The sequence below is a fragment of the Balaenoptera musculus genome, chromosome 14 (assembly GCF_009873245.2).
Source record: "Balaenoptera musculus isolate JJ_BM4_2016_0621 chromosome 14, mBalMus1.pri.v3, whole genome shotgun sequence".
Classification (NCBI taxonomy): Eukaryota; Metazoa; Chordata; class Mammalia; order Artiodactyla; family Balaenopteridae; genus Balaenoptera; species Balaenoptera musculus.
The window spans coordinates 15,633,176-15,648,656 of NC_045798.1; the positions used below are offsets into that span (position 1 = coordinate 15,633,176).

General features: G+C 45.7%; 3 protein-coding genes across 6 annotated transcripts in view; 1 reads left to right on the forward strand and 2 right to left on the reverse strand.

The window, feature by feature from the left end:
• Positions 1–254: 254 nt before the first annotated feature.
• On the reverse strand, positions 255–8,908 carry LOC118879887 (2'-5'-oligoadenylate synthase 1-like). 2 transcript variants are annotated; one of them, XM_036823048.1, is made up of 5 exons: positions 8,391–8,908; positions 6,669–6,957; positions 5,044–5,228; positions 2,344–2,576; positions 255–1,518 (listed from the first exon to the last, which is right to left on the reverse strand). In XM_036823048.1, the coding sequence occupies exons 1-5, from the start codon at positions 8,568–8,570 to the stop codon at positions 1,359–1,361; spliced, it is 1,047 nt and encodes a 348-aa protein (XP_036678943.1). In that variant the 5' UTR covers positions 8,571–8,908; the 3' UTR covers positions 255–1,358. The 2 variants fall into 2 exon arrangements, 1 of the variants encoding a protein (XP_036678943.1); XR_005016171.1 differs by having other exon boundaries at positions 1,438–1,518; positions 2,344–2,571.
• LOC118879888 (ATP synthase F(0) complex subunit C1, mitochondrial-like) lies at positions 7,625–8,190 on the forward strand. The gene has a single exon (XM_036823049.1). It carries the CDS (start codon positions 7,680–7,682, stop codon positions 8,088–8,090), a length of 411 nt encoding a protein of 136 aa, XP_036678944.1. The 5' UTR covers positions 7,625–7,679; the 3' UTR covers positions 8,091–8,190.
• A 4,623-nt stretch (positions 8,909–13,531) lies between the features above and the next one.
• RPH3A (rabphilin 3A) overlaps positions 13,532–15,481 on the reverse strand; it is a 95,944-nt gene continuing 93,994 nt past the window's right edge. For all 3 annotated transcript variants that reach the window (XM_036824092.1, XM_036824091.1, XM_036824090.1), the window contains 2 exons: positions 15,266–15,362; positions 13,532–14,461 (listed from right to left, as the gene is read on the reverse strand). In XM_036824092.1, coding sequence (XP_036679987.1) covers positions 14,331–14,461; positions 15,266–15,362 — 228 coding nt within the window. In that variant the 3' untranslated portion in view covers positions 13,532–14,330. The remainder of the gene's footprint in view (positions 14,462–15,265; positions 15,363–15,481) is intronic.

The window sequence follows — 15,481 nt, forward strand, 5'->3', positions numbered from 1 at the left end:
CCAGAATGGGGACTCAGCTCTGGGCAGTCAGGAATTTATGACTCGGGTGCTTCAAATTTCATGAGAGCATTTCCGTCATCCCTTACACACTTGCTCCTCTGTTTCTGAACCTCATGAACTTGTACCTGAACCAGCAGCTCCAAACTGCAGCACCCTTGAGCTTTCTGTCACCTGGGTCTGCCAGCTTTGCCCAAACTATCAGAGCTCAGCTGACAAATACTTATCACAAAAGGTTTTGAAAGAAAAGGCTTTATTGTTTCTTGTGGTCATTCAAGCAGTACAAATTTACAGCAAAACAAAAATCGCAAAATTCAGAAAAGTACAAAGCTCACTCACCATGCTTTAATCGAATATACCCACTGAAAACATTTAGGTCTTCATGAAACCAACCATTACAAAATGAAATTAAAGAAAACCTAAGTACAATAACATAAAAACAAGTATCTAGGAATGATATGACAAAACACACTTAAGACCAATGCAGGGAAAAACTATAAAACATAGTTACAGAGTAATTCAAGAAGAGGAAAATTAATGGAAAGAAGCTCCAAGTTTGTGGATTGGGATTCTCAATAGATGTCATCTTCCCTGAACTAATTTATGGAATTCTAATCAAATGCCTCCCCGTATTTTGGGTGAAATTTCACAAATGGAGTATAATATTAACATAGAAATAGAGCCAAGAGAAGACATTGGTTTGGATAAGAACAGAGTTTTCTACAAGATATTAAGAATTAACACCAGGCTAGAGTAATTAGTCAAGGTAGTATCAACTCAAGGATGCCAAAGTTGACCAATGGAACTACACAGACTCACACACAGACGGGCTCTGGACATATGTTAGAGGTGGCTTTTACAGAACGGTGGGGAAAGGATGGTCCCTTCAACAAATGCTGCTGGAATGTTTGGTGACTTGAGCAAGTGCCCAAATCTCAGTGTATTATTATGACAACAAGAATAAGAACCATCTCACAGGGATGCTGGAGGACTCAAAGGAGGAACAGTAATATGGAGAAGCCAAAGACTGTTTCGCAGCCACACATGTGACCAGTGACTCAGGTGGTAAGAACATGCGTGATCTTTTGTGCATCCTTAAGGGAGTTTTTATTGAATGGACTTCTGTAAATGCAATGTTGTTTTTGGTACCGAGATGGGGTGACAATGTGAGTTGGTAAGCCTATTGTCTAATCCAGTGATTCATTCTGGGGCAGAACATATGTGTAATTTTACATTTTCTAGTAACCACAGTAAAAGAGTACAAAGACAGAGATGAAATTCAATTTGATTTAATGCAGTATTTCTAGAAGTTGTTCTTTCAACGTGCCATTAATATCAGGTCACATGAGGGAATCAGGAGGTCACACCGGCACCTTCCAGGTGCTGACTGGAGACCCACCCCAATTCTTACAGCATGAGTACCCCAGCCAGACCCTAACCTCTTGTGCCAGTAGCTGCCAGCTATATGGGTCTTTACCAGCCACATTTCCAGTAGGGTCAGCTGGGTCCAGAATCACAGGTCTGAAAAGCAACAGTTAGAGAGGGGCAGGTGAGTATGTGGGCTGTGTTGAGGGGGCCTAGAGCTCCTGGCAGAGCAAAATACCAACTTGGGCAGACTGGGACTCAGGGCAGCAGGAGGGGCCCAGGAGGGCACTGCTCCCTGGGGTGTGACCTGAGTGCCCTCCCCTACGGTGGGCATTGAACACAAGGAGAAGGAGGCTTGCATTTGGGCCTTGATAGACCTGGGTTTGAATCTTACCTCTGCTCTTTATTAGTGGTGTGTCCTTGGGCAGGTCACCTGAATCTCTAATCCTCAGTATCCTCATCAGTGAAATGGGGAGATTTGAATAACCCTACCTCAAAGGATGTTGTATGAGGATCTAGACAAGCATGTGAAGTGCTCAGAACAGTAACTGGAACATAATAAGGGGTCCATACATGTCAGTTTTAATAACCAAAATTTTACTATTCTGTTCAAGTGTGTTAGTCTTACAGCAAGCTCTTACTTCCTGGGAGCAGTCATTATTGTTGCTGTAGCTATTGTTATTTGAGTCAAATTTCAGCTATTTCACTCATTTTCTGTTAAGGTTTGGACAAGCTCTTATTTCTCCAAACCTCAGTCATCTGTAGAATGGTTAGCATAGTGCCTGCCTCACTGGATTGGAGGTTATTATTTAAATTTATTATCTAAATCAGATGGTAGGAGTAAAGTGCCCAGCAAAATGATTGACAATAGATGATGATCAATAAATATGGATCCCTCCCACTTCCTACATTTCCAAGGTGCCACAGCTGTAATCATGGGTTCATTTATGTGGGGAGCTAAGCCATGTGGGGATAGAGTACCTGGGTTTTGCAAGTTGCCTTCTCAGGTATTGTCCAATAATAGGGTTTTTAAAGTCATAATACTTTTCCCAGTAGATGCAGAGATGCTGGTGCTTCAGGACTAATTCCAAAACAGTCCGAAATCCCTGAGCTGTGCTGAATTCTGTTTCCATGCTTCCTTGCTCCCAAGCATAGACTGTCAGGAGCTCCAGGGCATATTGTGGGGGCAGTTTTTTCCCACGTCTCATCCTACACTGAGAAGAGGAAAAAAAATTAGGAAAATGAGTTTGTTCAGCTTTTATGTGAAGAAGAGTTAATGCCTATTCTTCTCAAACTATTCCAGAAAATTGTGGATTAAGAGATGGTTCCAAACTCATTCTACACCAAAACCAGACAAAGATATTACAAAAAAAGAAAATTATAGGCCTGATGATCATAGATGCAAAAATCCTCCACAAAATATTAGCAAAGCAAATTCAACAATATATTAAAAGATCATACACCATGATCAAGTTGGATATATTCCACCGATTCAAGGATGCTTCTGTATCCACAAATCAATCAACGTGATACATTTGCATTAACAAAACGAAGGATAAAAAGCATATGACCATTTCCACAGATACAGAAAAAACATTTGAGAAAATTCAACAGCCACCTGTGATACAAACTCTTAACAAGGTGGGTATGGAGAGAACATAACTCAATATAGGCCCTATACGACCAACCCACAGCTAAACCATACTCAATGGTGAAGGCTGAAAGCTTTTCCTTTAAGATCAGGAACAAGACATATATGCCCACTCTCCCCACATATATTCAACATAGTATTGGAAGTCCGTCCATGGCAATCAGGCATGAAAAAGAAACAAAATGCAGGGACTTCCCTGGTGGCGCAGTGGTTAAGAATCCGCCTGCCAATGCAGGTGACACGGGTTCGAGCCCTGCTCTGGGAAGATCCCACATGCCGTGGAGCGACTAAGCCCGCCCCATGCACCACAACTACTGAGCCTGCGTGCTGCAACTACTGAAGCCCAAGGGCCGACAGCCCGTGCTCTGCAACAAGAGAAGCTACCGCAATAAGAAGCCCGTGAACTGTAAGGAAGAGTAGCCCCCGCTCGCTGCAACTAGGGAAAGCCCACGCGCAGCAACAAAGACCCAACAGATCCAAAAATAAATAAACTTTAAAAAAACATTAAAAAAGGAAACAAAATGCATCCAAATTAAAACAGAAGTTACACTATTGCTATTTGCAGGTGACATGATACTATACATAGAAAACCCTAAAGACGCCACCAAAAAACTTTTAGAACTAAAAACTGAATACAGGAATATTGCAGGACACAAAAATAATATACAGAAATCTGTTGCATTTCTATACATGAATAACAAACTATCAGAAAGAGAAATTTTAAAACAATCTCATTTACAATTGCATCAAAAAGAAGAAAAAAACTAGGAATAACTTTAACCATAAATGTGAAAGACCTGTACCCTGAAGTATATAAGACTTTGATGAGAGAAACTGAAGATGACAAAAATAAAAGGAAAGATATACCATGCTCATGGATTCAAGGAATTAATATTGTTACAATGTGCATACTACCCAAAGCAATCTACATGCGCATCACTGTGGTATGTGATTTACTACTGCTGTGCCATGTTACTATTTGCAAGTGAGAAAACGGGAGGGACAAGATGTTAATTCATTTGCCCAAATTCAGACAGCTAGGAAGTGAACAGAAGAGTGTGTTGGGGGGTGGGGGTGTTAGCACTCATTAATTTATTGAGTAATTACTTACTGAGAACCTATTATGTGCCAGGGCACTATTCTAGGTTCTGGGGATACAGCAGTGAAGAAAATATACAAATCCCTTCTTTTATGTACATTTTTAGTGGGGAGACAGGCAATAAACAAATAAGCTCATGCAAAGGCCCTGAGGCTGGAGTAGAGTTTCCCTCTTGGAGGACTAATGAAGAGGAGAGCATGGCCTGGGGGAGTGGTGAGGGGGCAGAGATGGGGGTTCAGGGAGGTCGAGGGCAGATCCTGTGAGCCTCCCAAGTGACTTGGACCAGGGTGGGAGTGACTGAGGTGGTGATGGCTGATGATAATGGGTATATTTTAGATACAGGACCAAGCCATTTACAGACTGGTTGGATATGTATTTGTGTGTGTGTGTGTGTGTGTGTGTGTGCAAAAGATAAGAAAGAGCCACGGTTTTGTCCAGAGTAACTGGAAGGGTGGAGTTGTTATTTCCTGATAAGGGAAGACCAGGAAGAATGAGATACCTGAGTCCACTGGCACCTGTCCCGGGCCCTACCCTTCTTCTCCCTTTCCTTTCCCCCCTCCCCACAACCTCTACTCTTCCACCTTCTTCCTCTCATCCTCTCCCTCCTTGTTCCCTGCCTTCTCCCCTCCTTCATGCTCTTTCCCTCCTCTCCATTCATCTCTGTCCATCTCCCTCCTTCCTCCCCCATCCTTTCTGATTCCTCTCCTCCTCCTCCTCCCGCTCCTCTTTCTTCTCTTCCCCACTCCTCTCCCCTCCCCTCCCTTTCCTTCTTCCCCCTCCCGCTGCCTCATCCTTGCTTCCTCCCCACACCTCTCCCTCCTCCTTCCCTCCCTCTATTCCACCCCTCCCTCCACCTCTTGTTCTCACTCTCTTCCTTCTCTCCCTCCTCCTCCTCCTCCTCTGCTCTCTGTCTAGATGGGACATGCCATACCATTTGGTACCAGTGCTTCACAAGGCGGATGAGGCTCTTCAGCTTGGTTGGACGCTCCTTCAGGAAGGCTCGCTGCAGCTCTGTGAAGCAGGGGGAGAACTCGCCCTCTCTCCCCAGGGACTCACACTCTTGGATAAGCTGGACGTAGACTTTAGGGTCAGGTCTGTAGCCTTTGGTCAACTGACCTGTTGGGAATTAATCCACAATGTGAAGATGTCAGCTCTTCTCTGAGTTTCTTTCAGTCCCTCTGAGGAGACAAGCTCACTGACCATGGGGGGCCGTGGAAAGGTCAGCAGGCCCAGAGCCAGGAGGCCTGAGGGCCATCCCCAGTCCTCGCTGCTCCCATCTCCACTGCCGCCACCCCGTCCAAGCCAGCATCATCTCTCACCTGGACACAGCAGAGATGGCAGCAGCCTCCTTCCTGGATCCTCCACAGCCCATTCTCTACCCAGCGCCCACAGAGGCCTTTTAAAACCTGATCCTTCCACTTCTTGCTTCCCAGGACATCTGAATAAAATCCAAAGTCCTCGCAGTGGCCCAGGAGGTTCGGTGTGACCTGTCTCCTGCCACCTCTGCCATCTCACCCCTTGCCTTGATCCCTTTGCTACTTACTCCCCTGGTTATTTCACTTCTTCAAATATGCCAAGCTCATTCCTGTCTCAGGGCCTTTGCACTTGCTGTTTCCTCTTCCTGGAGGCCCCAGATCTTCCCAGGTTTGGCTTCCTCTCATCCCTCGGGCCTCGGGTCAGAGGTCACCTTCCTTGTTGCCCTGTCTAAAAACGCCCTCTAAGCCCCATCATTCTCTTTTGAATCACCATATTTAGTTTTTGTCACAACAAGTTATCCTTTCATTTATGGTATTTAAATTATTATTGTCAGGCTCGGAGAGAGGTTCCCTGTCTGTCTCATTTATGGCCATAGAACAGTGCCTTGCACATGGAAGGTACTCAGTGGAAACTGAGCCACAGAGATGTACTGCTTCCTGTCCCAGTGTTCCTGCACATTGTCTACCAATTCCAACCCTCAGATAAATTTGATGATATTTCCTTATGCTTTGGATAAAAGATGAAATTAACATACTGTGTTTACACCAGATACATGCTGCTTCATTTTTTTGGGATTTATCTATTTGTTTTTAATTGAAGTATAGTTGATTTACAATATTGTGTTATTTTCAGGTGTCCAGCAAAGTGATTCAGTTACAAATTTATAAGATATTGAATATAGTTCCCTATGCTATTCAGTAAAACCTTGTTGGTGATCTACTTTATATGTAGTAGTGTGCATCTTTTGCTGCCTCATTTATAGAAAGGTAAGATTCACACAATTTGCCATAAGTAGAACTAGTAAGCCTAGCAGGTGTTGTATAAGAAATGTCTTACCCCCAAATTGTACCAATTTGTTGTGTAATGTCACTGTGGTGGCTGAATATGACCCTAGTTATCTTGCTCCGAGAGAGATACTAAGATCTTCTCCCCATGTTGAAGGGATGTTTATGTTTTAATAGACTCTTGAACTGAGGAAGATTTCTGCTCAGAAACATGAAAAAAAAAAAAAAAAAAAAAAGAGGAAGAAGCCCTGACATAGGACAAAGGCTGAAACACCTTGTGACTGGGAGTGCTCACCCAGGGCATCAAAGGCAGGCAGGACATCAAACTTTACCCCCTGGAGGAGCTGAGGGGACCTGAGCACGAAGCTGAGAGCACGGGGCTTCTTCCTTCGGCGTTTCTGGACCTCAAACACCACTTCAAATATTTCCTCTCTTTGACAAGCTTCCAGCTGTTTCCTAATTTCCTCGATGAATCGTCTTCGGTGCTGAAGCTGTTCCTGAAAACTTGTGAGACTGGTGACGAAGATTACAAGGTCAGCATCTGATAGGCCCTTGAGGGTTGTGCCTTTGCCTGAGGAGCCACCCTAAAAAAGGTGATGAGGATGAGAACTGACATTTATCACTGAGAAGAGCCTTCCTAAATAAAATGCTGAGAACAATCACTAACATTCTGAGTGCTAGCCACTCAGTGTTCTGAAGGCATTACCAGTCAACTCCTAGAATGCTCACAAAAACTCTATGATTTAGCTACTATTATCATCTGTTCTCATTTTCCAGATGGAGAAACAGATGCTGAGAGAGATTATGTATCAGCCCGATCATGCAGCTAGTAGGTGGCAGAGATGCAATTCACACCCTGGTTGCCTTTTTACAGGGTCTGTGTTCTTTATTCCCTGTTCTTTTTGACCTTATATAATTAATACTGTAAACTGGTCCATGGCTTATTTTACTTGACCTGCAAGCCCTGCAAAGTACTGGGAATTATGGATGAAATTGAGGCACAGAGAGGTTAAGTGACTTGCCCAAGATTTCACAGCAGCAGGTGCTATCTGCTTTCAAAACTTATACTCTTAACCAGCTCATGAGTCTGCAGGAATGGTGAGTCCCCAGCCTGGTTGATGATTAGCAGATTGTTGATACAGCTGGGCTTCAGTTTGTCTATCTCTGTAGTGGACGTGACATAGGTGGTTTATAAACTTCACCTGGGCATTTGTTAAAAACTTACAGGTGAGTCAGTCACCTTGAGCCGGGCGAGCGCTGTGTTCTGAGCAGGGGCAGCAGGACAGTGGGAGTGCAGACCGAAAAAATGCAGACTACCAGGGCACTACTCATTCCTCCTGCTCTGATCTGCTCTTGTACCAGGGGTCTGAGTAGGCCTGTGTCTGCCTCCTTCCTGAGTAGGCCAGAGATCCCATCTGAACAGCCTTCTTACAGCAGTGTCCCACTCCAGGTGGCCAGGCGGGAGTTCCAGACCAGTGTTGTCTCCCGGGACATTGACACAGCGGCCAAGTTTATTGGTGCTGGGGCTGCCACAGTTGGTGTGGCTGGTTCAGGGGCCGGCATTGGAACAGTGTTCGGCAGTTTGATCACTGGCTATGCCAGGAACCTGTCTCTGAAGCAGCAGCTCTTCTCCTATGCCATTCTGGGCTTTGCCCTGTCTGAGGCTATGGGACTCTTCTGTTTGATGGTCGCCTTCCTCATCCTCTTTGCCATGTGAGACTCCATGGAGGGCACCTATCCACCCCTGCTGCTTCGACTCCAGGCCATGCCCGGTGCTAGAGTGTGCTAAGCTTTACCATTAAACACAATGTTTCTCTAAAAACAAAACAAAACAAAACAAAAAACTTACAGGTGGAGGCCGTCACCCCAGAAGCTACTTTCACAAGCTGTGGTTATAGTTTTGGCATGGATAAATCAGAAACCACCAGCCCCAGAGACCTCAACCTTTTGCTCTGTCTCCGTGGAAACACTTGCTCATTCAGCCCCCTTCTCCCCAGCCAGGCAGTTCTGGACTCACCTTCACAACTTTGGACACCCGAACAGGGTAGGGGGCCGATTGGAAACACCTCTCCTTCAGGAAACTGCAGATGATGTGGATGGCTTCATTGACCTGCGTGCGGAAATCCTCGTCTGGCAGGAGGCGGTCTTCGATGAACTTGTCCAGTTGGTTGGCTCGGGTCTTTCTGAGCTTCTTCATGATGCTCAGGCAGGGACAGGAGAGCCAGAGGCGGCAGAGTTGGCTGCCAGACCCTGTTAGCTTCTACCTCTTCTGCTGCCTGGGTCTAGGAGGCTGTTAGTTTCATTTTCTCGAAAGGGTGGAGCTGTGACCTGAGTCTGGAGTGTCACTGGTTTCCTTTCTTTGAAAGGGAGGAGCCATACCCTTGTTCTTTGCCTTTAAGAAATCAAAAACCCCTTTGACCCTGTGTCTCCCAGCTCTTTCCCCTGCTCTCTGAGACTTGCTCTGCCTTTATCCAGCCCCCTAGAACATCAGGCCTTTCTTCAGACTGTTCTGAAAATGTTGCTTTTTAACCCAGGTTAGTACCTCACCCAAGAGAAATCATAAGTAAAAACTTTTGGGGGGGTTTCCTTTGTCTTTTTTTGTTACCTACAAAATTGGTTTATGGTCTCCTACGATCTTCACAGCAGTACCTGCATATTATAAAAAGAAAAATGTCAGAAAAATCAGGGAGCATAAAGACCATCCAGGATCCTAAACTTCGAAGACTACATCTATAAACATTTTGGTGGAGATCTTTCCAGATATTTTTTTCTAGGTTAACGCACACACACGTACACACAAACTCTAACCGTGTATCTCTTTTTTCTAAATGACATTGTCCTATACTTTTCCCCCTTTTGATTAATAGACTTTATTTCCTAAAGAAGTTTTGGGTTTAAAGAAAAATTGAAGTACAGAGTTCACTTATGTCCCCTCTCCTTCCACCCATAGTTTCCCCTATTATCAAATTTGGTGTGGTACATTTGTTGCAAGATGAATTGATATTGATATGTTATCATTAAATAAAGTTCAAAGTTTACATTAGGGTTCACGCTACGTTGTACATTTTATGGGTTTGCCAAATCATAATGTGTTGTCTCCACCAATTATGAAATCATTGCAGAATAGTCTCACCTGTTGCTCCACGATCTCTGAGTTTAGATGTTTCTTCTCTTCTAATATATGCATTCAGTGCTAAAAATTCTCCTCTAAGCACTGCTTTCACTGTGTCTCTAAATTTTATTTTTTCTTTTCCTTGAGTGTAAAATATTTTTTCAATGTCTCTTGAGACTTTTAGACCCATGTGTGTGTTAGAAGTGTGTTATTTAATCTCCAAAGATGTTGGAATTTTCCAGATCTTTCTTTTCTTGGTTTCTTGTTTAATTCCATTGTGGTAAAGAGCATACCTTGTATGCTATCTATGCTTTTGAATCTGTTAAGGTGCGTTCTATGGCCCAGACAGTAGTCTATCTCGGTGAATATCCCATGTGAGCTTGAGAAGAATGTGTATTTTGCTGTTGTTGGGTGAAGCAGTCCGTCAGTGACAATTAGCTATCTTTCTGAATCACCCTTCTCTTAACCAGCTCATCAATTAATTGACACTCCCCACTCCTTCTGTATAACATATTGACTTATGCCTAAGGCATGTGGGACCATGAAGGGGATGGGCATTCGTCTATGTGACACTCTATACATACAGTTGGAACGTATGTTTATCAAAGATTCTGTTTGCTCCCAAATGCTTTTTGGGCAATCGTACTTGTTAATGAAATATATACTTTTGACAAAATATACGTAAACAAATCCAGCATGAGTGCGAAAGCTATCTGTCCTTAGAAAACCAGCACTGAATTCTTTGGAAAGATGTAATAAAGCCTAGTGCCGTAAAACAGTGCAGAGAATTAGGTATGAGTGAGACAACTCTAAAAGAACTGAGGGCATAATTGGAAAAATCCAGAATTAGGCCCTCATGTCTTTGCAGGTGACTTTACGTTCTTGTTTTCTTTAAAGAAACAGAACAGGAAATTATAGATGGCTCATTCTTGTGTGTTTTATGCAAAACAGATAATGCAGGACTGCAGTCAGGGGATCTGCCCTCAACGAGGTTTAGGTCTTCTTTGAATGACTGGGAAATGAAAGCATTATTTGTGGGCCCAGGGGACTACAAATGATGTCCTGCCTATACAGTTGAAGACCCACAGGAGGAAGGGACTTGCTCAAGCTCACATACTGTCCCCATTTTCCAGATGAGGAAACCGAGACTCAGAGAGGTTAGGTTCCACAGCTAGTAAGTGACAGTCAGGATCTGAATGTTGCACTGAGTGGATTAAAAAGCTGGTGTGCTTTTCTGGTCAGGTGATTTCTACCACACCACGTTGCCTCTTACGCTATGTTTGGTTTCAGTGGGGAAAAAAGAAAATTCGTCAAGTTAGGTGTACTGATATTTATGAAAACTTTCCTCATGTGTATTCATCTCAGCCTGTTAAGCATATCCCACGCCTAGGGAAGGAGATCAACCATTTCAGAGGTGGAAATTAGGCTTCTTTCAGCTGCCCATGACTGACGGGTGGCGGCTGCCAGGGGTAGACTGCTGTGTTGAGAAGCATGCAGATGCTGCTAGTGGGTTCTGTGGGAAAAATGCCATATTGATTAGTGATCCACCATGAGCACAGGAAAGAGAGTGACAACTAGGGTTTACTGCCATTCTGAGAGGCCTGTGTGGCCCTAACTGGCACCCCTCTCCACTTAGTGGTAGCTGACTGAATCGTAGGCAAAATGATGGACTTTTAGGGCAGTGGTTTGCAAAGTCACGATGGAGGTGGGAAGCCCAAACCATCAACCAGGAAATATTTTCAAATATACCTCTGGTCCCCAGGGTGTAGCAGAATCTGCAGGGAGGGGCGATGGTGGCAGGGAGAGCATGGGTAGTTTGAAAAATAAATCTCCCCAGGTGATTCTAATATGCCAACTTCTGCCCCCAACAGTGAGAGCCACCCTTTTGTGAGTGAGAAAACTTGGCATGGAAGAGAAGTTTCCATTGTATGGAATTGTCAGCTCCTTCTAAGAAGCAACCAATCTTCCTGATAGGTTGCTTAAGCTCTTTTGACTTAAGCTGAAAATCTCACTTGTAGTGAGTTTAAAAATCCTTCTGGAAAGTTAGTTACTTACTAGCTCACTTTCAGTACTGTTGAGAATCTCAAGTGAGGGGTCATTTCTGAAAAGGCTCATCGCAGGATGGAAAGTGCTTCAATATAAAAGAGGTGTTTGGTGATCTGCCTTCTTATAATCGGTACATGAAGAGCATCGCACAGGGGGTCCAACGATCTAGCCCCTTTCCTGGCACTGCAGCCATGAGATGTTGGAAGTGCCAGTTCCCTTCTCTGGGCTTTGGGTTATTCATCTGTCAGGTAAGTGAGCTGATTGAACTAGGCTCTGGCTCAACTCTGTGGTCTCTTTCAGCCTTGAAATTATCTGATTCCACAACCACTAGGGAGTTTTCCCCAAGGTTGGGTTAGTCGGGAAAAGATGAGGATGCTGCCTTCTTATTGGGTGGACACCAGCAAAAAGCATTCTTCCAGGAGGGTGTGAGGTCAGTCAAGTTGGCTGGAGCCCACCTTTCCAAGATGAAATCCATCAGAAAGCAAACTTCACGGGGGCAGGGACCGCATCTGCCTTGCTTACTGCTGTATCCCCAGTAGCTGGAACATAGCAGATGCTCATTAACTACTGACTATCCAGGTAACATCATGTATGTTGGTGGGGAGAAAGAGCTTCCAGAAACCAGAGAGGAAAAACCCAGGCCATCAGTTTTCCTGGCTATTCCTACTTTATTTTTGGCTACATCATCACAAAGAAAGGCGATGGGCGGTTCTGCATGCACCAGAGGGCGTGTGTTTGTGTGTGTGTGTGTGTGTGTGTGTGTGTGTGTGTGTGTGTATGTGTGTTCTAGCAGAGGTGTTTACATTAGTCAGGGAGGGGGCGCGCCTGGACCTAGGCACTGTGAGCTAGCCGCATGCTGAGTCCAGCGCCAATGCCAGAGTTAGGCCTGGAAGACACAGCCAGCATGCTTTCTCCTAAGGGCAAACCGTGAACGGGAGGTGGGCTGAGAGTGGGCACCAAGGGGGCCACTGGAGAGAGAGGGTCAGGAGGGAAGATGGCAGCCAGGAAGCTGTTGGCCATCATGGAGAAGGCGAAATACCTGGTGTCTAGAAAACGGTTATTCAAGGCAAGAAATCAATGACTTCCAATGACTTGTCAAGGGAGCTAGGGGTGGAGGGCCCCGAAATGGAAGGTTAAAAGATGTGTGTTTGGAGAAAGTGAGAATTTTAGTGTCCCTCTGGCTACTTCTATAGATAATGTTGGGGTATTGGAGAGAGGGGGGGCAATTTTCATAGGGGAAGACTTACTGGAAATTGGGAAAAATCAAACCTTTCTCACAGGGCACTGAAGATGACCTGACCCTGAACCTTATAATGTTTGTCCTCGTTGCCTTTACCTCCTTTGAAAAAATAATTTTTTTTTTTAATTTTTAGGAAGAAAGACTGAACAATTCATGATGGAACAAAAGCCTTTGGTGTCAGGATCTGTCACTCTCTAAAGTTTTATGTCCATGATGGTGTTTTGTTCTCCGGACACAATGAAGAGGGTGCAAGAGATAGAGAGACAGACCAGAGGCGATTCTGAGTGAGAGACAGGATGCAAGAGAGTCAGAGAGAGAGGCGGGGGAGGGGGCAGGGGGGGTCATTTGTTCATTTAGCTAAGAGCAAAGGAAGGAGAAGGGCTAGGGGCTTTGGAGAGGCCCCCTGGAACCCAGACCTCTGGTTTAAACACCTTCTGCGCCCACTTGGGGAGGCCAGAGGCTGAGAAAGCCCCTCTACGGGGTGTCTACACAGCTTGCGGGATGCTGCCATGCACCCAGGGCAGCGCCAGCAGCAGCCCAAGGCCCAAGGACACCCGGCTCTGCCAAGGGGAGAAGTGGGTGGTTGTAGAAGCGCAGACCTACATGGAAGTTCAGGGTTTTGCCAGTTTCTCAGCATTTGCTGGTGAGGCTGGTGAGAGGAGGTGAGAAGGTGAGGCTGTATTAAGATACACTTTTTTGCTTTTGCTATTTTACCCCCTCAGAGAGGGAGAAAGGAGAAGGGGCGAGAGGTGGGAGCAGAGAGAAGAGGTGAGAGGGTGAGGAAGGGAGAGGTGAACGTGGCGTTGGGCAAAGGGAAGGGGAAGGAGGAGAAGGGGTGAGGTGGGTGGTAGAGAATGGGAGCTAGTTTCTGCTAGGAAGCAAATAGGGGACATCCTGAAAGAGGGGGGGCTACCCAGTTCCTTTGGGTATTCTGCATGGTCATTTCTTGATGCACCTGGAGCCAGGAGGGTGTGTTCCTAGTCACTGGGGAGTTTAAACATGGGGGTCTGCTTTGTGGCAACTGGGGTGTATGATGTGAAGAGGTGGAGGGACCCGGGATGCTCTATTTCTGCCCAAATGCTTATCCTCACAGCCTTGTCTGGCTCTGCTGACAACTGAGGGTATAGGTGGATGCAACATAGGAAACAAGTTGTGCACGTGTGTGTGTGTGTGTGTGTGTGTGTTATGTGCGTGTGTCCAAGGCCAGGAGGGTCTAAAAACAGTCCTAAATGATGAAGAGCCTCTGTAATTTACCCAGGCTGAGAGGTTGTTAAATTAACAACCTCCTTGTGAAAATCTCCCCATCCCTATCCCTATGGCTCCATTCTGGAGGGATCAGAGAGGGGCTGCGCTCAGAGCCCGCATCGCAGCGTTGAGGAGAGGGGGGGTTTTTGGTGGCAATGTCCAAGGTGCGGGGGAGACTGCAAAGGCAGGCTCCAGGAGTGATGGGCTTGGGGGAGGCGTAGAGAAGAGAGACCAGAGTGCAATGGGCAGCTGGGACAGGCTGTGGGGTGACGGGACATGGGCTGGGGCATGGAGGTGGGGACCTGGGCGCCATCCTAATCGCTTGACACGTGGTTCTCATTCTGTAGCTGGTGCCAGCGTTCGATCTTCTTGTCCTTGTTTTTCAGACACTCGTACCAGTGTTTTAAGCGCTCTCCCTTGGCTGAGATCCCCAGCTGGCAGCCTCCTGGAGGACAAGATGGGAAGACAGGGGCAGGCGGTCAGAGTGGAGGCATGCACGGGAATCTCATTCTGGACCCAAATGTCTAGTTGGGGAAAAACTGCCACCAAGCAGTGACCCACCCCCCTCCAGCCACTTGGGATCCATTCTCTCTGGAGGTTGTGGTTATTATGTTATTACTACTACTGGCTTTCTCTGCCTGCAGACTACCTACTCAAGAACCTGCAATGGCTCCCTACTGTGGCATCAAGTCACAACTTCATTGTCTATTTTTTAAGACCTTCTTTAAGTCACCACTGCACTCACTGAAATTCTCTCTCACTACTTCTGGTACTCATCATCTATTTGCAAAGAGTCAGTTTCATCACCCTGCTCAATCCTGCCTGCACACCTTTGCTCATGCTGTATCCATTGTCTGGAATTCCCTCCCTGCTCCACCTGTAATGACTGTTCTTCCTCATTATTTGGAGGGGGACTGGGAACAGTAGAACCTTCATTCTGGACTTGCAAATAGATTAAGGTGACTTCCTTTGCACCTTATTTTCTGCAGAGGCCACACACTCCACTCTTCTGTAATTTAATTATTCTGCTGGAGGTGATTTGTTCAGCAAATAACCAATCATGATCCAATCTTCCCAGCTTTGTAACCCAAATTGGACCCAAGTGAGGACCATGGGTCCCGACTTAGCGTTTGGACAATGTAATTACCAAAGTAAAGCAGTGCCCTCAACCCTGTGCATCCCTGGGTAAGGCTCTCCTCTCCTGGGAGGATAGAGGATAGGGTTTTCCCCGGGAGCTGGGAGCACTCACCGATGTAATCATTGGACTTGCCAATGTCATAGTCCCAGACTGAGATGTCCAGTGACTTCTTCGCCAGGTCACTATGTTTGATGTCATAGAAAAATTCCTAGATGCAGCAGAGGAAGACATGTGAGTGACAGGGTTCTCTGAGCCTTCGGCATCGGGAGCTAAGAGGCTGAGTCCTAGGGGTTCATGGACCAAGGGGAGGACCTTGTACTGGGTATC

Coding starts and splice junctions, on each gene's coding strand:
- LOC118879887 (XM_036823048.1), bottom strand. CDS start 8,570: ATGAAGAAGCTCAGAAAGACCCGAGCCAACCAACTGGACAAGTTCATC. Junction 2,577..5,043: donor TGAAGCACTGGTACCAAATG/GTATGGCATGTC, acceptor TCCTCTTCTCAG/TGTAGGATGAGACGTGGGAA. Junction 1,519..2,343: donor AGGCAACTTGCAAAACCCAG/GTACTCTATCCC, acceptor GTTGCTTTTCAG/ACCTGTGATTCTGGACCCAG.
- LOC118879888 (XM_036823049.1), top strand. CDS start 7,680: ATGCAGACTACCAGGGCACTACTCATTCCTCCTGCTCTGATCTGCTCT.